Source organism: Hyla sarda, chromosome 3 (genome assembly GCF_029499605.1).
Source record: "Hyla sarda isolate aHylSar1 chromosome 3, aHylSar1.hap1, whole genome shotgun sequence".
Classification (NCBI taxonomy): domain Eukaryota; kingdom Metazoa; phylum Chordata; class Amphibia; order Anura; family Hylidae; genus Hyla; species Hyla sarda.
Genome location: NC_079191.1, coordinates 436,553,304 through 436,575,478, shown reverse-complemented (window position 1 = coordinate 436,575,478; position 22,175 = coordinate 436,553,304). Strand labels below are relative to the sequence as shown.

General features: G+C 46.9%; 1 protein-coding gene and 2 non-coding genes across 3 annotated transcripts in view; all 3 read left to right on the top strand.

Moving 5' to 3' along the window:
* The window catches only part of WDR43 (WD repeat domain 43), a 40,727-nt gene that overhangs the window by 4,299 nt on the left and 14,253 nt on the right, over positions 1-22,175 (top strand). Inside the window, exons 2-9 of the mRNA XM_056568567.1 lie at positions 3,658-3,792; positions 4,090-4,211; positions 5,864-5,984; positions 8,620-8,759; positions 10,899-11,001; positions 12,240-12,304; positions 13,426-13,597; positions 15,281-15,367. Of these exons, the coding sequence (XP_056424542.1) occupies positions 3,658-3,792; positions 4,090-4,211; positions 5,864-5,984; positions 8,620-8,759; positions 10,899-11,001; positions 12,240-12,304; positions 13,426-13,597; positions 15,281-15,367 (945 nt within the window). The remainder of the gene's footprint in view (positions 1-3,657; positions 3,793-4,089; positions 4,212-5,863; positions 5,985-8,619; positions 8,760-10,898; positions 11,002-12,239; positions 12,305-13,425; positions 13,598-15,280; positions 15,368-22,175) is intronic.
* On the top strand, positions 5,687-5,765 carry LOC130363468 (small nucleolar RNA SNORD53/SNORD92). The gene has a single exon (XR_008891872.1). It is a non-coding gene; the product is annotated as a small nucleolar RNA SNORD53/SNORD92 (small nucleolar RNA).
* Positions 8,801-8,880, top strand: LOC130363464 (small nucleolar RNA SNORD53/SNORD92). Its single transcript, XR_008891868.1, has one exon. It is a non-coding gene; the product is annotated as a small nucleolar RNA SNORD53/SNORD92 (small nucleolar RNA).

Below are 22,175 nucleotides of genomic sequence, written 5' to 3'. Positions count from 1 at the left end.
CTTTTCCAGCCCACCGGAAAGCTGAACTAATTTATGCAGGAAAAGTCATCAACTGCCGAGCCGAGAATTTCGTGACAAATCGAATTTTCTGTAAGTTCGCTCATTTCTAATTGCAACAACTGGAGATACCATTTTTTTTTTTTTTTAATACAAACATTAAGACATGTGAATACCCCCCCCCCCCCAAGAAAAAAATCTAAAATAACCCCCTTTCTCCCCCCCCCCCCCCCACATTTTTACATAAAATAATGTAAACAAAAATAAACATGTAAATGTCCAAGCTATTAAAATATAACTTTATTGAAAACAGCATGGCTAGTGGTATAAACGTAAAAAAAAAATATATACCAAATCCCAGAATTGCAACTTTTTGGTCACTTCATATACCAAAAAAACATTTATATAAAGTGATCAGAAAATCCCATCAAAACAAAAATGGTCCCAATAAAAACTACAAATCAATTTAAGCGCTTAATTATTATTATTTTATATATATTTTTTTTTTTACAGAAAGATGTAATTTTTAGGTAATAAAATAAAACCTTCATAAATTGGGTATCGCTGTAATCTGCACCTGGAGAATAAAGAGAATAGGGGCATTTACAAAGAGTGGTGTAAATTCTTAACTATTCTAGAACACAAAATTTGCAGTGATAGTTACAGACATGCGCCAAATTTATCAAATGGCATACGGACTTTGATAAATTTCGCTGATGAAAAAGATTTTGTGCAGACATGACTTGTGTGTGAAAAGTCGCATATATTCTGACTCTGAAGTCGCACAAAAAATGTAGGGCAGGCTGAAAAACCGTCTATTTCTGGGGTTGCGCGACAATTTTGCGACATTCGCATTTGTAAATCAGTGACCGCTGCACAAAGTGCTCTAAATGGGTAAAAATCATGGAAACCTTTCTAAAGCAATTGCCACCATTTATTATATCGCATATCGATACCGCAATATTTACCTCCATAATCGCACATTTTTCCCAAATCGTGCAGCCCTAGCATCTACCAAACTGGTTTCATAACTACTGGGGGCTTCAACCTAATAGAGGGATTCCCTACCTACTGGGGATTCCCTACCTAACTTCTGGGGACACATCTTAGTTATGCCACCTAAGGCTTCAGAGGCTAGACCAGTGGTCTTCAACCTGTGGACCTCCAGATGTTGCAAAACTACAACTCCCAGCATGCCCGGACAGCCAACGGCTGTCCGGGCATGCTGGGAGTTGTAGTTTTGCAACATCTGGAGGTCCGCAGGTTAAAGACTACTGGTCTAGAGCCACCTCTGCTGCCACATGACACTTAAATAAAAAAATAAAAAACTATCTATATATAGGAAGAAACAGCAAATGTTAGTTGTATATCATTTTCTGTATCATTTTCTGGTTATTATAGTAGTGACACTAGATAGCCCCCGGCTGGTTGGTATAGTAGTCCTCCTAGGATAGCCCCCGGCTGGTTGGTATAGTAGTCCTCCTAGGATAGCCCCCGGCTGGTTGGTATAGTAGTCCTCCTAGGATAGCCCCCGGCTGGTTGGTATAGTAGTCCTCCTAGGATAGCCCCCGGCTGGTTGGTATAGTAGTCCTCCTAGGATAGCCCCCGGCTGGTTGGTATAGTAGTCCTCCTAGGATAGCCCCCGGCTGGTTGGTATAGTAGTCCTCCTAGGATAGCCCCCGGCTGGTTGGTATAGTAGTCCTCCTAGATAGCCCCCGGCTGGTTGGTATAGTAGTCCTCCTGGGATAGCCCCCGGCTGGTTGGTATAGTAGTCCTCCTGGGATAGCCCCCGGCTGGTTGGTATAGTAGTCCTCCTGGGATAGCCCCCGGCTGGTTGGTATAGTAGTCCTCCTGGGATAGCCCCCGGCTGGTTGGTATAGTAGTCCTCCTGGGATAGCCCCCGGCTGGTTGGTATAGTAGTCCTCCTGGGATAGCCCCCGGCTGGTTGGTATAGTAGTCCTCCTGGATAGCCCCCGGCTGGTTGGTATAGTAGTCCTCCTGGGATAGCCCCCGGCTTGGTTGGTATAGTAGTCCTCCTGGGATAGCCCCCGGCTGGTTGGTATAGTAGTCCTCCTGGGATAGCCCCCGGCTGGTTGGTATAGTAGTCCTCCTGGGATAGCCCCCGGCTGGTTGGTATAGTAGTCCTCCTGGGATAGCCCCCGGCTGGTTGGTATAGTAGTCCTCCTGGGATAGCCCCCGGCTGGTTGGTATAGTAGTCCTCCTGGGATAGCCCCGGCTGGTTGGTATAGTAGTCCTCCTGGGATAGCCCCCGGCTGGTTGGTATAGTAGTCCTCCTGGGATAGCCCCCGGCTGGTTGGTATAGTAGTCCTCCTGGATAGCCCCCGGCTGGTTGGTATAGTAGTCCTCCTGGGATAGCCCCCGGCTGGTTGGTATAGTAGTCCTCCTGGGATAGCCCCCGGCTGGTTGGTATAGTAGTCCTCCTGGGATAGCCCCCGGCTGGTTGGTATAGTAGTCCTCCTGGGATAGCCCCCGGCTGGTTGGTATAGTAGTCCTCCTGGGATAGCCCCCGGCTGGTTGGCATAGTAGTCCTCCTGGATAGCCCCCGGCTGGTTGGCATAGTAGTCCTCCTGGGATAGCACCCGGCTGGTTGGCATAGTAGTCCTCCTGGGATAGCACCCCGGCTGGTTGGCATAGTAGTCCTCCTGGGATAGCCCCCGCCTGGTTGGCATAGTAGTCCTCCTGGGATAGCCCCCGCCTGGTTGGCATAGTAGTCCTCCTGGGATAGCCCCCGCCTGGTTACTATAGTAGTCCTCCTGGGATGGCCCCCCGACTGGTTAGGATAGTAGTCCCTCCTGGGATGGCCCCCCGGCTGGTTAGGATAGTAGTCCTCCATAGGGATCACCGATTATTGGTTTGGCCGATATTCACGATTTTGGACGTTATCAGTATCGGCAATTACCTTGCCGATAATCCGATAATGCCCCCACCACCGCACTGCCCCGGCCAGAGACTGCCGCTGCCCCATTGCATCCCCCATCCCCGGTTTTATAATTAACTGTTCCTGGGGTCTGCTCTACTTCTGGCTCCTGCGGTGTCCTGTGTTACGCTGTGCAATGACGAGTGACGTCCTCAACACGACATCAGTCAGTGCGCACAGTGACAGCTCAGGACGCTGCTGGAGCCAGAAGTAGCACGTGCCCCGGGAACAGGTAATTATAGAACCGGGGATGGGGGAGGCAATGGGGCAGCGGCGGTGGTTGGACTAAGGACTGGCAGGGGGAGAGAAGCGGGCGGCAGCGGTCTCTGGGCAAGAGGATAGGTGGGGGGGGGGCAGCAGCGGCGCTGGTAGGACTCAGGAGGACCCCAGGACCGGCAGGGGGAGGGAAGCGGGTGGCGGCGGCAGTCTCTGGCACCGCAAAAGCCGCTGCAGTTCATTGATTTAAAGTGTTTGGGGGGGGGGGGGTTGGGGTAGATAAATAGCCGACATCTTATACCGGAATATATCGGCCTTAACCTCCACAGATTATCGGTATCGGACTTATAAAAAAAAACAACAAAAAAACGATATTGGTTGATCCCTAATCCTCCTGGGATGGCCCCCGGCAGGTGGTGATTGTACCCTGCCCCCCCAAAAACCCCAGGATAGCCCCCGGCTTAACAGATGTCGCGTTAACTCTTTGTGTTTCTCTCTTTCTCCAGGAGGCGCACCAAAAAAAACGCAGGAAATCAGAAGCAGCGAATAAAGATGAACAGTACGACCTCCTCACCATCGGCACCGCCACCGGAACCATATTGTTGTACAGTATCGTCAAAGGGGAATTACAGAGTAAACTGGTGAGCGCCCCCCAGAGCCGCCTGACTCCTCAGGGTTGTTAGTCATAGTGATACTTTCTTCCTAGTTTGCCCCATTGTTCCCCAACTCCAAAACTAGTGTCCAGAATGTGCCAACATCTTTTCTCTCCAGCAGTCAATAAACTCTCAACCCCCCCCCCCCCCCCCCAATATCATCCATAGAGCGGCACCACTGGTGCTTACATGAGTCCTCCCTCGCCTCTCGGGGCACTGGTCATCACATTAGTGGCCGCACTTCTATCTCTCAATAATACTCAACCCTTGCACTTCTTATCTCAGGCCGGCGGCCATGACAGAAAGGTGACCTGCATCCGGTGGCATCAGGACAACGGTTGTTTGTATAGTTCTTCAGAGGACAAACACATTGTGGAATGGAACACACAGACCTACAAAGTAAAATGGTGAGTGATCCGAGCCGTGAGTGCGGTGCAACCGCGTGGATATATTGCTATCCCTCCCGCATCCTGTGTATTCCCTATTGGGTCATTCAACTTAACACCTTAAAAGGGCACACCGCCTGCGCACATATTATCCAAAGGAAAGGGGGATAAGATGTCCCCGCAATCTCCGTGCAGCACCAGCATTCTAAACAGTGTTCAGAACGCAGGATTCCAAAGACCAGAGACGAAACGTTTCACCAGGCCCCCTCCATTCATGTCTATAGGAGGAGGTGTGAGGGCTGTATCCTTTGGATGGGGGATGAGATGTGTGTGGGCAGAGAACCCCTTTAAGGACGCAGTGACTTATTTTGACTTATTTAATTTTTTCCCTCCTCCGCCTTCTGATGTCTGTGAAATTTCCGCCTCCAGACCTATATGAGGATTGTTCGCGTTGAACAAAATTGGAGAAGCGATGAGCAAGCAATCTTGCAACTTTTGGGGGGGTTTAGTTTCTACACGGCGCACTTTACTGTTAAAATGACATGTTATCGTTATTCTGGCGGTACCTTTAATTATTAAAATTATTTTCTTTTTACTACTTAAAAAAAAAAAAATCTTTTTGTACAAAAATTTGTATGGGTAACGTATATTTTATCATTTTTTTTTTTTTTTTTTTTTTAATCAGGACTTTGAGCCCTTTTTTATTAATGGTTTTTCTCCTAAAATGAAGTGACCAAAAATCAGCAATTCTAGACTTTGATATTTTACGGTTACGCCATTGACCGTGCGGTTTCAGTGACTTCATATTTTAATAGTTCTGACATTTCCACAAGCGGTGATACCACCTGTTTATATTTGTTTACGTTTTGAATTATTCAATCTTATTAGGGAAGGGGCTTATTCACATGTATTAACTTGTATATTAACACACATACAGCCTGTATAAACAGAGCGCCGATTACACTGATCACTGCTATGGCTATATCAAAATAGTTTCCTCAGGGGTATAAAAAAAGTGTGTGTGTGTGTGTGTGTGTGTGTATATGTGTATATATATATATATATATATATATATATATATATATATATATATATATATATATATATATTTTAATTGCTTGCATTATTTTGATATAGCCATAGCAGTGATCAGTGTATTAGGCGCTCTGTTTATACAGGCTGTCGGAGCTCGCTTCAAAGACCCATGGCTGGTGCAGATATGCGCCCTTTGTCCTCTAGGGGTTAAAAGAGCAAAATCAATGGGTGACTTCTGTGGCATTACATGGTTGCCAATTTGTTTGAATAGGCTCCATGTAATGTTACCCATGATGCATCTTGGACCGAGCGAGCTGAAGTTAGCAGACCATGACTTTTGTTGTATGGGATGCGCCACATTTTATCGGTCTCTCATTAAGTAAAAAAAATAAATAAATAAATTGGTTTAAAAAGAGAAGCCTGATTTGCAGCATATGGTTATTTGGCGCTTTGGGCGGGGCCTCCAGTGATGACGCTAGTAATGGTTTCGCTGTATTCTGAAATAGAAATGAAGCGATTTCCTCTTGGCTGTCTGAGCTCCTCTCTTTTCCCCCATCGCCGGATGCCTTTTTTTTTTTTTTTTTTCCTATAGAATTTACTGACTGATTTTTCGTGTTTTTTTTAATCTTTCCCCAAAGCAAATGGAAAGGCGACAACAGCAGCGTCAGCAGTTTGTGTATAAGTCCAGACGGGAAAATGTTGCTGTCTGCGGGGCGGACGATCAAACTGTGGGATCTGGAAACCAAAGAAGTCACCAGGGTACGTGTCAGTGGGTCATATGTCGGTGTTGCATTGGTTGTTGCAAAACTACAACTCCCAGCATGCCCGGACAGCCAATGGCTGTCCGGGCATGCTGGGAGTTGTAGTTTTGTAACAGCTGGAGGGCCACAGTTTGGAGACCTGTTAAAGATTGTGTGTAATATAAATATATACACTACTCAAAAAATAAAGGTAACACTTAAACACAATGTAACTCCAAGTCAATGACACTTCTGTGAAATCCCACTGTCCACTCAGGAAGAACACTGATTGACAATCAATTTCACATGGAACAGACAACAGGTGGAAATTATAGGCAATTAGCAAGACACCCCCCAATAAAGGAGTGGTTCTACAGGTGATCACTTCTCAGTTCCTATGCTTCCTGGCTGATGTTTTGGTCACTTTTGAATGCTGGCAGTGCTTTCACTCTAGTGGTAGCATGAGACTGAGTCTACAACCCACACAAGTGGCTCAGGTAGTGCAGCTCATCCAGGATGGCACATCAATGCGAGCTGTGGCAAGAAGGTTTGCGAGACCATCCTCCACCTCATCAGGAGCATGCCCAGGCATTGTAGGGAGGTCATACGGGCACGTGGAGGCCACACACACTACTGAGCCTCATTGGGACTTGTTTTAAGGACATTACTAGAGATGAGCAAACTTAGAGTAAATTCGATTTGTCACAAACTTCTCGGCTCGGCAGTTGATGGCTTTTCCTGCATAAATTAGTTCAGCTTTCAGGTGCTCCGGTGGACTGGAAAAGGTGGATACAGTCCTAGGAGACTCTTTCCTAGGAATGTATCCACCTTTTCCAGCCCACCGGAGCACCTGACAGCTGAACTAATTTATGCAGGATAAGTCATCAACTGCCGAGCCGAGAAGTTTGTGACGAATCAAATTTACTGTAAGTTCGCTCATCTCTAGACATTACATAAAGTTGGATCGGCCTGTAGTGGGGTTTTCCCCTGTGATTTTGAGTGTGACTCCATATCCAGACCTCCATGGGTTGATACATTTGATTTCCATTGATAATTTTTGGTGATTTTGTTGTCAGCGCATTCAACTATGTAAAGAGGAAAGTATTTCATACGATTAGTTCATTCAGATCTAGAATGTGTTATCTTAGTATTGTATTATTTTTTTTTTTTTTGAGGGGTTGTGTGTACAGTATAGACCAAAAGTTTGGACACCTTCTTCTCATTCAGAGTTTTCTTTATTTTCATGACTATGAATATTGTAGATTCACATTGAAGGCATCAAAACTATGAATGATCACATGTGGAATTATAGACATAACAAAAAAGTGTGAAACAACTGAAAATATGTCATATTCTAGGTTCTTCAAAGTAGCCACCTTTTTTGCTTTGATTACTGCTTTGCACACTCTTGGCATTCTCTTGATGAGCTGTAGTCACCTGAACTGGTCTTGAAGGAGTTCCCAGTGATGCTTAGCACTTGTTGGCCCTTTTGCCTTCATTGGGTTCAGGTCCGGTGACTGTGGAGGCCAGGTCATCTGGCGCAGCACCCATCACTCTCCTTCTTGGTCACATAGTCCTTACACAGCCTGGAGGTGTTTGGGGTCATTGTCCTGTTGAAAAATAAGTGATGGTCCAAATAAACGCAAGCCGGGTGGAATAGCAGCCGCTGCAAGATGCTGTGGTAGACATGCTGGTTCAGTATGCCTTCAATTGTGAATAAATACCCAACAGTGTCACCAGCAAAGCACCCCCCCCCCCCACCATCACACCTCCTCCCCCACACCAGCACACCTCCTCCCCCCCCCACACCAGCGCACCTCCCCCCCCCCCCCCCCCCCCCCCCCCACACCAGCGCATGTAGAGAACCAGGCATGTAGAGTCCATCCGTTCACCTTTTCTGCGTCGCACAAAGACATGGTGGTTGGAACCAAGGATCTCAAATTTGGACTCATCAGGACAAAGTGCAGATTTCCACTGGTCTAATGTCCATTCCTTGTGTTCTTTAGCCCAAACAAGTCTCTTCTGCTTGTTGCCTGTCCTTAGAAGTGGTTTCCTATCAGATATTCTACCATGAAGGCCTCACACAGTCTCCTGTTCTAGAGATGTCTCTGCTCTAGAACTCTGTGGCATTGACCTGGTCTCTAATCTGAGCTGCTATTAACCTGCGATTTCTGAGATTGCTGGTGACTCGGATGAACTTATCCTCAGAGGTGACTCTTGATCGTCCTTTCCTGGGGCTCCGCATGGCAGACAGTTTCTTTTGTAGCTCTTGATGGTTTTTGTGACTGCTTTTGGGGACACTTTCCACCTAGAATATGACATATTTTCAGTTGTTTCACACTTTTTTATGTCTATAATTCCACATGTGTTAATTCATAGTTTTGATGCCTTCAGTGTGAATCTACAATATTCATAGTCATGAAAATAAAGAGAACTCTGAATGAGAAGGTGTCCAAACTTTTGGTCTGTACTGTATATAAATAATAAAAACATTTAATAAAAATATAAATTTAATTAAAAAAATTTTTTTAATTACTTATAAAATATATATATATTTGACATAGTAATGGCGTATATACCTGAGGAATAGTATGGCTTTATTCCCACTGGAAGAGGAAGTATTCGTAGTCTAATATTCTCTCTTCTTATCTCAGCAATTCACAGGTCACTCTACAGCAGTGTCTTCGCTCATGTTCATACCGCTCCGAGCGTCCGCAGACTCCCAGACTCCCCCTGACACCACCGGCTTGTACTTCTTGTCCGGGTCCGTTCATGACCGGTTAATAAGCGTATGGTAAGTGTTACCCAAGTGAGTGATATAGCGGTGATTGGCGGCTGCGGTGATGATGCCCGATATGTGGTTTCGACTGTCTGAAGTCTGTGAAGACAACATTTCCTTGGCTGTGTCTGAGCGCCGCCTCCACTGTATCATCCTGTAATGTCATATGTACGTGAAGCTTTAGGGTACGTTCACACGTACACAGATTTAATACGCATGATTTTCTGCTGCAGATTTCAATGTAAACTAAATGACTGAGCACAGCTTCTAATCTGCAGTTACAAATCCTGCGCATCAAATCTGCGCAGGATCCTGTATGTGTGAACGCACCCTTAAAGGGTTACTCCACCCCTGGCATCTTATCCCCTATCCAAAGGATAGGGGATAAGATGTTAGATCGCCGCGGTCCCGCCGCTGGGGACCCCGGGGATCGCCGCTGCGGCACCCCGCCATCATTACTGCACAGAGCGAGTTCGCTCTGTGCGTAATGACGGGCGATACAGGGGCCGAAGCAGCGTGACTTCATGGCTCCGCCCCTCATGACATCACAGCCCGTCCCCTTAATGCAAGTCTATGGCAGGGGGCGTGACGACCGCCACGCCCCCTTCCCATAGACTTGTATTGACGGGGGCGGGCAGTGACATCACGAGGGGCGGAGCCGTGACATAACTATGCTCCAGCCCCTGTACTGCCCGTCATTACGTGCAGAGCGATCTCGATAATGATACCAGGGTGCGGCAGCGGCGATCCCCGGGGTCCCCAGCAGCGGGACCCCGGCGATCTGACATCTTATCCCCTATTCTTTGGATAGGGGATAAGATGTCTAAGGGCGGAGTAACCCTTTAAGGGGTTATCCAGGAATAGAAAAACAGCTAATTTATTTCAAAACAGCTCTACATCTGTCCCCAGGTTGTGTGGTATGACAACTTGGCTCCATTCACTTCAATAGAACTGAGCTGCAGAACCACACCCAACGTGGAGACAGACAGGGAAGCGTTTTTTTAAAGAAATTTGCTGGTTTTTCTATTCATGTATAATCCCTTTTTAAAGGTTTTTTTTTTTCCTCCTCTGAGATGCAGGGTCCTGGCTAGTTTTGTTAAGGCTTAGCCAGGCATTGCAGTGTCGCTCACCTTTCTCTCTGTTCACTGACAACCTGCGTCCACCCTCTAAAAAAAAAAAAAAAAAATCAAAAAATAGGAGAGAGCACCACCAGGTCCCTAGAAGTTAACTTTAAAGGAAAACTGTCAGCTTTCTCTTCTGCACTAACCAGCGGTACTGGCTGGTAGTGCGGGGGACGCTGATCAGTTTGATCCTTATGGTGCCCGGATCCGCCATGCTGGAGAGGAGGAATGTTGATGAGCCGGGCGGCGCTGCGGCAGGCGGCACTGACGTCAGAGTGCCAGTTAGCCCGGCCGGTGCCAGTTAACACCTCATTAGCATAACCCGAAAATAGAAGATTAGGGCCGAATGGCGCGGCGGATGCGGGCACTTTAAGCATCAAACTGATCAGCGACCACCGCACTACCAGCCAGTACCACTGGTTAGTACGGGGGGAGAAAGCTGACAGCTTTCCTTTTTTAATTATTAAGATCATACAAATAAAATGTTGGTGCAAACAAGTAACTGGTGTAAGGGAAACACCACTTTGTTTTACCAAACAAGTTTGATGTTTGCACCAACTTTTTGTTTGCATGATATAAATAGGAATGTATTCTGCTTTTTCCTACTTGTTTAGTAAAATTATATTTAGTCTAGACAATCCTCATGGTAACCAGACTGATACATTGTACATAGCTAGTCCTGCTCCCAGCTGAGAAGTGATACAATTGTAGACAATGCTCTGTGAGCTAAACTCCAGACTGATACATTGTACATAGCTAGTCCTGGCGTAAAATTTTTAGGTTGGTGCTACATGGCGATTTTTCACTGCAATCTGGCAGATTATATATTTTATGGTAGTGGACCTGCAGCTGTTGCAAAACTACAACTCCCAGCATGCCCGGACAGCCGTTGGCTGTCCGGGCATGCTGGGAGTTGTAGTTTTACAACCGCTGCAGGTCCACAGTTTGGAGGCCACTGTTTTCTAAGTATATTGGGAAATTTTCAGTCTGTTTTAGTCGCTTCGCACTTTCCTAACTAAACTGTGTATTTTAGGCAGGTCAGGAACGAAAAGAAAGAGCGGAGCGCAGTCTTCTCCTTCACACTCACAGACTCTCCGGTCTCTGTAGACCTGGCACCACCCGACAGCAAGGAACAGGTAAGATCTCTGCTTCGTGACAATTTAATGCAGCGCAGTTATAGTCTCTATCGGCCCTCTGTACAGTCCCTACCTGTTCTCATGATGATCGTCATATCTCACTAATGCATTCTGATCTCAAACATCCCACCACATTCTGTATGGCACCAGGATAGTGAGGAGATCCCAAATAATGAGGGGTTTAAAACAATGAATCTATATCCTGCGCTGTAACTAATGTAAAATGTTTCCCTCACTTAGGACAACTCCTCTAAGAACTAATATTGACTCTAGTGTTGTTGTTAAGGTGCCCATACAGATTACTCCAAGCCTCCTATGTGCAAGAATAGAACCACTATAATACTGCCTCCTATATACAAGAATATAACTACTATAATACTGTCTCCTATATACAAGAATATAACTACTATAATACTGCCTCCTATATACAAGAATATAACTACTATAATACTGCCTCCTATATACAAGAATATAACTACTATAATACTGATCCTATATACAAGAATATAACTACTATAATACTGCTCCTATATACAAGAATATAACTACTATAATACTGCTCCTATATACAAGAATATAACTACTATAATACTGCCTCCTATATACAAGAATATAACTACTATAATACTGCTCCTATATACAAGAATAGAACTACTATAATACTGCCTCCTATATACAAGAATAGAACTACTATAATACTGATCCTATATACAAGAATAGAACTACTATAATACTGCTCCTATATACAAGAATAGAACTACTATAATACTGCTCCTATATACAAGAATATAACTACTATAATACTGCTCCTATAAACAAGAATATAACTACTATAATACTGCCTCCTATATACAAGAATATAACTACTATAATACTGCCTCCTATATACAAGAATATAACTACTATAATACTGCTCCTATATACAAGAATATAACTACTATAATACTGCTCCTATAAACAAGAATATAACTACTATAATACTGCTCCTATATACAAGAATATAACTACTATAATACTGCTCCTATAAACAAGAATATAACTACTATAATACTGCTCCTATATACAAGAATATAACTACTATAATACTGCTCCTATATACAAGAATATAACTACTATAATACTGCTCCTATATACAAGAATATAACTACTATAATACTGCTCCTATATACAAGAATATAACTACTATAATACTGCCTCCTATATACTCAAGAATATAACCACCATTAATCTTGTTGCAGCCCCTGAAGTTGGCCGTAGTCTGCAGGGATGGACAGATGCACTTATTTGAACATATGTTAAACGGGTAAGTGATATATTTTGATGCCTTTTTGCAGCTCTGCATAGTTTCCCGGTGTGGGACGTCTTCTTCAGTGACCTGTCCCCCTCTCTTGGAGCCTCCTCACGGTCTGTCTCCCTGCACGGCTACATTGTTGCCCCCTTGTGAGCTTTCTGTGCCTCTCCTTGTGCTGCACTATGAAGCATCTTCTGTATGATCGCCCCCTACAGTACTGGTTTGGTAACTCATGATCTTCCACATGTAACCACCACTGCTGGTTGCCCAGTATTTTAACCCCTTGGCCTCACCTCTGCCCCAGCGTCCATGGTTTTGATGGCAGCTACCGTGATGACTCCTTTTTAATATGTGGTTTCATCTCACTGATTTCTGTGACGACATTTCCTTGGCTGTGTCTGAGCTCTGCCATGAACCTCCGCCTTTTACCAGGCTCCTGAATAGCAGTTTTACTGGTTACTGTAGTCCAGTGACCTCAAACTGTGGCCCTCCAGATGTTGCAAAACTTCAACTCCCAGCATGCCCGGACAGCTCAACACCTGTCTGCTTCCTCCAGAGGATCCACACTGATCATGAAAGGTAAATCAAGGCTTCCTATTTGCAAAACTTCAACTCCCAGCATGCCCGGACAGCCGTTGGGAGTTGAAGTTTTGCAACATCTGGGGAGCCACAGTTTGAGACCACTGCTGCAGAGCAATCAGCTGAGAAAGTGCAAAAGATGGACTACAGCAGTGGTCTCAAACTGTGGCTCTCCAGATGTTGCAAAACTTCAACTCCCAGCATGCCCGGACAGCCAACGGCTGTCCGGGCATGCTGGGAGTTGATGTTTTGCAAAAAGGAAGCCTTGATTAACCTTTCATGATCAGTGTGGATCATCTGGAGGAAGCAGACATGTGTTGAGCTGTCCGGGCATGCTGGTAGTTGAATTTTTGCAAAAAGGAAGCCTTGATTTACCTTTCATGATCAGTGTGGATCCTCTGGAGGAAGCAGACAGGTGTTGAGCTGTCCGGGCATGCTGGGAGTAGAAGTTTTGCAACATCTGGAGGTCCACAGTTTGAGACCACTGCTGTAGTCCATCTTTTGCACTTTCTTTCTCAGCTGATTGCTCTGATCATGGTTTTTTCTTTTTCTAGGACTCACATGAAGCCTCTCGCTCCCACAAGTACAGTACAGATCGCAACGCCAGGCAGCGGCGAGGATTCTACACCAAAGCCTGTGCCCATCCTTTCTGCCGGCTTCTGCCCGGACAAGCAGTCTGTGGTGCTGTACTATGGCAGCACCATGCAGCCTCTCGTTGAGAGAATGGTAGGTTTTATATGGAGACCTTTTATAGGGCCCCTCCAGTTCTGTAGCACGTGTATAATGTCTAGGTGCCCATCCTGTGGTTGCAGAACTACAACTCCCAGCGTATGCTGTTCACAGGTCAAACTAAAGTCTTTAGAATAAAGCGAATTGCGCCATTTCATATAAATATTATAGGGTCACAATTATGTATCACTGATAAAACATAGCTAACGAGTCGAACACCTAAATGATTTAATGGACACTCTCACATTAAAACTAATTTCTCGGTCGGCTCCATTGGGGGACAGAGACCGTGGGGTATATGCTGCTGACACTAGGCAACAAAACGTCATCCCCTCCTGGCAGGATATACCCGCCTACTGACCCTGAGCTAATCGGTTTTAGCTTAGTGTCCGTAGGAGGCAGACACAATTTTATTTTTTGTTTGTGGCCCTTCCCCCAAGGGTCTGTCAGCCGCCTGGGTTCGGCTTCCGCTTGACTCTGCCAACAGGCGTTCGTCTTCACTGTCGTCCTGTTCAGGTTTCCATTAGTTTCTGCATGGAAGTCCTGGGTTGGATGGTGGCGGACATGGAAGCCGTTCTCTTCCCCCAGTTTCATTGTCATCCTCTTCAACTTTCTCTTCTGTCCTGGTGGGAAAAGTCTCCGCTGTCCCCCGATCATTCTTCCCAGGACTCGCCAGTCCCTCCTGAGTTGGCTTTGGTCTACTCTTCTTTGGCAGAGGCGATCTTTCCTGCCCCTTCGTTTGCTGGTCATCACGACAGATGCAAGTCTCAGCAGTTGGGGGAGTTTTCAAGGGTCGGACAGTCCAGGGCCGTTGGTCCTTCCAGGAAGCTCTTTTCCCCATCAATCCTCCTGGAACTTCGGGCCTTTTGCCTTCTCCATTGGGAGCACCTTCTCCAGGGCCGTCCCGTTCGTGTCCAGTCAGACAACTACAGGGCTGTGGCGTATGTCAATCGCTAGGGTGGCACTCGCAGCGATAACCGAGGTCTCCAGGATTCTGCTCTGGGTGGAACTCTGTTCCCTCCATCTCAGCGATTCATATCCCGGGAGTGGACAATTGGGAGGAGGACTTCCTCAGTCACTCTTCTGCTGACCCCGGTGAGTGGTCCCTTCATCCAAAGGTGTTTGGGCACTCCGGACGTGGACAAAGTTGTTTCTCACACTGAACTGCTCCGAGCTGTGTGTAGCTGAGTGAGGGAGGAAGTTCTCCCCTATAAGGTGTTAGTAATTGTGACCCTATTGGTGTATTTATGTTTGAAATGGTGAAACTTGCTTTATTCTGAAGACATTTTAGGTATGGAAAATTGTTAGTGTCACTACATGTCAACATACGTCAGTGTATCCCAACCAGGGTGCCTCCAGCTGTTGCAAAACTACAGCTTCCAGCATGCCCAGACAGTCTTTTGCAACAGCTGGAGGCACCCTGGTTGGGATACTACTATCCTACACGCTTGCTGTTGAGGAGACTACGGTTTCCAGACAGACATCAGTCAGTGACTGACGATCACTGATGCTAAATTAAATGTTGTCACCTGACAATGACATGTGACCAGGTTGCTCCGGCATTGGTACCATGGGTTCAAGCTCGCCAGAACAAACCGTCGCCCCGACTGTATAGTATATGTAGAAAACCGTCATTATATACTCTTGTACATAACCGCTCTGGTCTGTTCCATTATGCAGGTCCTGAAGACGGACGAGCCTCACATATGTTTAATCCGAGACATCCAGAAGACACTGACGCTCAGGAACGATATGACTGTGACCAAGGTGAGTGACTTTTGCCCTCCTGGGCCGTGTGAAAAACTTACAACAATACATTCACTCTGCATGTGCCTTTTTTTTATAGTTTAGTTCTCCAGGTGTAAAAAAAATTAAAAAAAAACAGCGTGCCAAAGTATGCTGGGATTTGTAGTTTCTGCAACATCTGGAGGGCCTAAGTTTTGAGACCACTGCTGTATTGATCATATCAATATCTTCATTGAATGAAGAACAGTCATTACAGTATTACCCTTATTTTTTTTTTCCTCATATTTTTAAAGGTCTCCTGTGCTACTATGAAAAGGAGTTCACAATGCACTTTTTTTGTCAAATTTTTGTAGATATATTAAAAAAAAAATATACACCGTATATTTATATATTATATAAAAAAAAATTTCCAACATCGACCTTTTGTGCTGCTATGAAAATGAGTTCATTTTTTTTTTTGTGCCAAGATTATTTTATTTTAATTGTCTCCATAATTGTTTTTATTTTATTTATTTTTTTTTGCTCCAATATCAGCAATTTTGGCATCAAATTTAGCATCCCTGAAAACACTGGCGGAAGCATCTCACGTAATCCATGACTGTGCCAAGACAAGCGATAACTGTATATAAATAAAATATTTCTTGGGCTTAAATCAATATTTCCCAAACAGGGGGCCTCCAGCTGTGGCCAAACTACAACTCCCAGCATGCCCGGACAGCCAAAGGCTGTCCGGGCATGCTGGGAGTTGTAGTTTGACCACAGCTGGAGGCCCCCTGTTTGGGAAACACTGGCTTAACTGTGAGTTAAGGTGCAGTGACAATGAGAATTTTTTTTATTTTTTATTTATTTTAACGGTTGCCAGAAAGTTTACAGATTTGTTAAGGACTTCTATTTAAAAATTCTTAATCCTTCCAGTACTTATCAGCTCCTGTATGCTCCACAGGAAGTTCTTTTTCTCTTTTGGACTTCTTTTGTCATGACCACAGTGCTCTCTGCTGACACCTCTGTCCTTGTCAGGAACTGTCCAGAGTAGGAGAAAATCCCGATGGCAAAACATGTTACTCTGGACATTTCCTACATTGGAGCACTGTGGTCCTGACAGAAAATAAATCCAAAAAGAAAAGAATTTCCTCTGTAGTACCCCGAAGCAGATAAGTACTGGAAGGATTAAGAATTTTTAATAGAAGTAATTTACAGATCTCTATAACTTTCTGGAGCCAGTTGATCTAAAAAAATAAAGAAAAAAAAAATTCCACTGGAGTACCCCTTTAATATTTTTTTTTTCAATAATTGATTAAACACCTTTTCCCAAAAAACTAAAGATAGGAAAACTAAAAAAAAAACCTAGAACTATTTCTGTGATTTTTCTACACTAGCAAGAAGCTGGTGTGAAATTTTTTATGTAAAATGGACTCACCCGTCTGAAAAGATTATGTAAAACATTAAATTTGCATAGCCACGCCCACTGAAATAGGTGGAAACCTTGAATAATCCTCATGAGAAACACGTTGAATATGAAATGTGGATGTGAAGAGTTTTGTGTGACACCCCCCCCCCCCCTCCCCAATAATTGTGTCCTGCAATGGCTGATAACAGAAGGTAGTAGCAAATTTCTTCCAAAAAAAAAAAAAAACGGCACCATCCATCCTCAGGTTGTGTGTGTGGTATTGCAGCTTAATTTCATTGAGGTGAATGAAGCCAAGTTGTAATACTGCACACACTGAGGACAGGTGTGGTGCTGTTTTTGGAAGAAATTAGCTCTTTCTATTCCCGGATAACTCTTTTTTTTTTTTTTTTTTTTTTTTCTCTATCGGCTCCATTGGGGGACACAGACCTTGGGGTGTATGCTGTTGTTGCTAAGAGACTTGACACTAAAGAAAGCAAAAAGTCGGCTCCTCCCAGCAGGATATACCTGCGGTAATCAGTTTTAGCTTGGTGTCGCAGGAGATGGACATTTTTTTTTTATTTAATTTTTTTTTATTATAGATTAGGGACATTTAGTTTTTTCTTATTTCCCTTTATTTATCTTTTTTCAGGTTCAGACTCGTGAACATAGCGTTCACTGTTTCCCCATTTGCGATTGACGGGGCACAAGCATCGTAGATGTACTGTGAACCCCCCTCTCGCCAACGTTCAGCGCTTGGGGTTGTACCTTATGGGTCCGGGTCCCCCACTTTTCCCTGCTCGTCTCGCTTTTCAAGCCCAGCATGATGTAGGTGACACAAAAGCTTGCTGAAGACTTCATGAGTGGAGTTCTTCAGATTGAGGTGAGTATTCTCCCCCCTTTTTTTTTCTTTCAGGTGCGGGAGCTTGCCACTGCTGGAGACCCCCTGTTTTGGTCCCACTCCTTTTTATTCTATCTAGTGGGAATCCCTTTTGGGCAAGGGTTCCCTAACTTTTATTGGGGGCACTTGGGAATGCAGGGGCCTATGGAGTCAGTGGTGTAGGACTGTGTATGGATTTCTATCACAGATATCAGCAGCCGCGGCTGCCTTTTTTTACTTTAGTTTCTTCTGTGCTCTGGCCACGTCCTATGCGACGCGGCCGGGGCGCAGTTTACTTTCACTTTTGCAGCGACCGCTGCGCCGGCATTCTCGCTCGCTCCCGTTCCCCTTCACTCACATAAGCTTCAGGGACGGGAGCGGGCGCCATTATTTACCGGCCTCCTTTTCAGCAGAGTTCGCACCCTTGGAAGAGGGCAAATCTTTCTGGCCTATGGGGACTGAGCAGGGATCTGTCAGCCAATCAGAGGCGCCTCAGTCTAGTCCGGCCCCTCTTTTGATTGGTCCGGCCGTCCCTGCTAGTATTCTCTCTCTTCTCGTTCCCTTCCTCACAGCAACTGCCTGAGGGGACACGGACGCTGGTGAGGCTTTCATTTTGTTTTATTCATGTCCGAGCCCAGAACTGTTCCTCCCTCTAAACAGATACCTGGGGCCCTGGTCACCTACTACACTTGTAAAGGCTGTAACTCCAAAATGCCTGGGTCTGCTGTACCCAATTGTTCCGCCTGCACCTCCTGACCCCCTTGGTATTTTTATTCAGGATGCTCCCCCAGACCCAGTGGGTTCTGCTGCCTCTCCAATATGGGTGTCTTCCCTCTCTGTCTATTTCTGACTTGGCGCAGGTCTCCCGCTCCGTGGTGACTGCCTTAGAGGTCTTCCTTACACTGTTCCCCCTAGAGAGCTTCGCTCTCCCTCACCCAATTTTAAACGCTCTCACAAGCGTAATAGGGGTCATTCCTCTAACTCCTCTCGAGTCTGGGTACAGGCGTAGGCGTTCCTCTCATGGGCACCGTCCCTCTACTACGTCTCCCAGCAAGTGTCTTTCTTCTAGAAGACGCTCCCAGAGTCTCCATTCTGAATCTCCAGAACGGCGCGCCAGGTCAGTGTCTCCCTCCTCTAAGGCTGCCTCCACCCGTTCCCACTCCCCTGGTGAACTAGTTGATGAGGCTGCTTCTGTCTCTGACTCAGAAGACCACGCAGACATGACCGATACGGTGGACTCATTGGTTTCGGCCATAAGAGACACTTTTCGCTTAGAGGACCCAGGAACTTCGGACGCTGTCCCAGAAGTTTCCTTTTATCGTGCCCGTCCGGCACCCAAAACGTTCAGCTCCCATGCTGAATTTGAAGCCTTGCTAGAGTCTGCCTGGAGGCACCCTGACAAGAGGTTTCAAGAAATAAAGAAGGTTCAAGCGCGTTATCCCTTTGCTAAGGACCTTATGACCCGGTGGACCTCGCCTCCTTCGGTGGACCCACCAGTCTCCCGTCTTTCTAAGACCACTACCTTACCTCTGTCTGATGCTGCATCCTTTAAGGATCCAGCGGACAAAAAGGTGGAAACCTTGGCTAAGTTTGCCTTTAAGGCTACGGGTTCATCTCTTCTCCCTACCTTTGCATCTGCCTGGGTTTCCAGGGCCCTGGCGATTTGGGTTTCCCGACTCCGCCAGGGCATTTCTTCTGGGGCTTCCTCGGAAGAACTGGCTGATTTAATTCTCCTGCTTTATAAAGCGGGACTTTCTATGTTCTGCTTCCATGCAGTCGGCCCGCTGTGCTGCATTTGCCATGGGTAACCTTTTGGCTCTCCGTAGATCCGCGTGGCTTAAAGCCTGGGATGCGGACGCAGCTTCTAAAAGGTCTCTCACTGAGCTTCCTTTTACTGGCTCTCTGCTTTTTGGTAAGCGCCTAGACGAGATCATCTCGGAAGCCACGGGAGGGAAGAGTTCTTTATTACCTCAAAATAAGGCCTGTACTACTACCTCCCGCGGTAAATCTACCTTTTTTCGGACCTTCGGGGGCACGAAGGGGACTAGGCAGGCGCCTTCTCGGGACAAGATGGCTCCCTTCTTCCAGGCTCGCCCATCCTGGAAATCGGATAACCGTTCGGGCCACTCAGCGCCCAAGGCGGGTACCCGCAAACCCACCTCTGCCTGAAGGGACTCCCCCCACCTGCGGATTTTTCTCAGGTGGGAGGTCATTTGTTACTTTTCCGGGATGTCTGGACCACACAGGTGCAGGACTCCTGGGTCAGAGACGTGGTGTCCAACGGTTACCGGATCGAGTTTGCCTCTCTTCCAAAGGATCGTTTTTTCCTTTCCCGAGCTCTGCGGTCTCCCTCTTTGGCACAGGCCTTTCGGGGTGCACTGCAGTCCCTCCTCATTCAGGGGGTCATTGTCCCGGTTCCTCCCAGGGAACGCTTTCAAGGTTTTTTTCCAACCTCTTTGTAGTTCCCAAGAAAGGGGGTTCCGTACGCCCAATCTTGGATCTAAAGCTTCTCAACAGGCATCTTCTCCTGCGCCACTTCCGTATGGAGTCTCATCGTTTGGTTGTGGGGACCATGGATCAGAGGGACATCAGGGACGCCTACGTCCATGATCAGATTTTTCCGGGGCACCAGCGGTTCCTCCGATTTGCTGTCCCGGAGGGACCTTGCCAGTTTGTGGCTCTCCCCTTTGGCCTGGCCACAGCTCCGAGGGTATTCACCAAGGTCCTTGCACCGGTGATCGGCCTGCTTCGGACTGGGGGGGGGGGGGGGGGGGGGGTGGTCTCGGTGATCCCTTACGTGGACGACCTTCTGATCAAGGCTCCGTCCAGAGACCAGAATCTAGAGAGCCTCACCCTTCAGGCCCTGTCTCGCTTCGGTTGGTTGGTCAATCGGGACAAGTCCAACCTATCCCCCACTCAGTCACTGGTTTTTCTAGGACTTCGGTTCGACACCCAGTCCGCCCGGGTTCACCTCCCATCGGACAAGCGATTTCACCCTTCTGTCAGGGGTTCGTATACTCAGGAACCCTTCCCCAGTGTCCGTCCGATTTTGCATGGAAGACCTGGGTCGGATGGTGGCGGCCATGGAGGCCGTTCCCTTAGCTCAGTTTCATTTCTGTCTCCTTCAACTTGGGATTCTATCCCGGTGGGACAGGTCTCCATTGTCCCTTGATCGCAAGATCATCCTTCCTCGGGCATCTCGCCACTCCCTTCTGTGGTGGCTCCGCTCCCCCTTGCTTCTTCAGGGACGCTCTTTCCTGCCCCTCCATTGGCTGGTAGTCACTTCCGAGACCGGACAGTCCAGGGCCTTTGGGCTCCCAGGGAGACGCTCTTCTCGATCAACATCCTGGAACTGAGAGCAATCTACCTTTTGTCTGTTACATTGGGAGAACCTTCTCCAGGGCCGCCCAGTCGGACAACTCCACTGCGGTGGCATACATCAATCGCCAGGGCGGCACCCGCAGCTCGGCGGCGATGGCTGAAGTTTCCAAGATCCTTCTCTGGGCGGAGCTCAGGGTTCCGGCCATTTCGGCTATCCACATTCCAGGCGTAAACAATTGGGAAGCGGACTTCCTAAGCCGGTCCTCTCCCAATCCCGAAGAGTGGTCCCTTCATCCGGAGGTGTTTGCAGAGATCTGCGGCCTCTGGGGAACTCCAGATGTGGACCTCTTTGGATCCCGCCACAAGAAGGTTCCCCTCTGTCAGTCACGGGACCCCCGTGCTCTAGCAGCGGACGCACTGGTAATTCCTTGGTCGGGGTTCGCCCTTCCTTATTTGTTCCCTCCTCTTCCTCTCCTTCCCAGGGTACTGAGGAAGCTCAGAGCGGAGAACATTCCCGCCATTCTCGTGGCTCCAGATTGGCCTCGGAGGGCGTGGTACGCCGACGTCGTCCGGCTCCTGGACGACGTTCCGCTGCACCTTCTACTTCGTCCAGACCTTCTCTCTCAGGGACCCCTGTGCCACCTCAATTTACCGTCGCTGCATTTGACGGTGTGGCGGTTGAGACCGTGGTACTAAGAGCCCGTGGCTTCTCAACACAGGTGATTCGCACCATGTTTAAGGCACGCAAGCCCTCTTCCGCAAGGATTTACCACCATACCTGGCGGTCTTATTTTCGTTGGTGCAAATCCCAATCTTTCTCCAGTGGTGGTCTCCCTTCCTCGACTCCTTTCATTTTTGCAGTCAGGGCTGGATCAACAATTAGCTCTCAGCTCCTTAAAGGATCAAGTGTCTGCCCTTGCCATTCTTTTCCAACGTCCTCTGGCATCTGAGTCTCATGTTCGGACTTTTCTTGAAGGAGTGGCCCACGCGGCTCCTCCTTACAGGTCTCCTACGCCTCCTTGGGATCTGAATTTGGTCCTTGGCGCTCTACAGGACGCGCACTTCGATCCCCTCAGGGAGGTTTCCCTTCGTCTCCTTTCCTGGAAGGTGGCGTTCCTTGTGGCAATTACCTCCATCAGACGGGTTTCGGAATTGGCGGCTCTTTTTTGCCACTCTCCCTTTCTAATTGTCCATCAGGACAAGGTTGTTTTTCGTCCGGTTCCTTCTTTCTTGCCTAAGGTGGT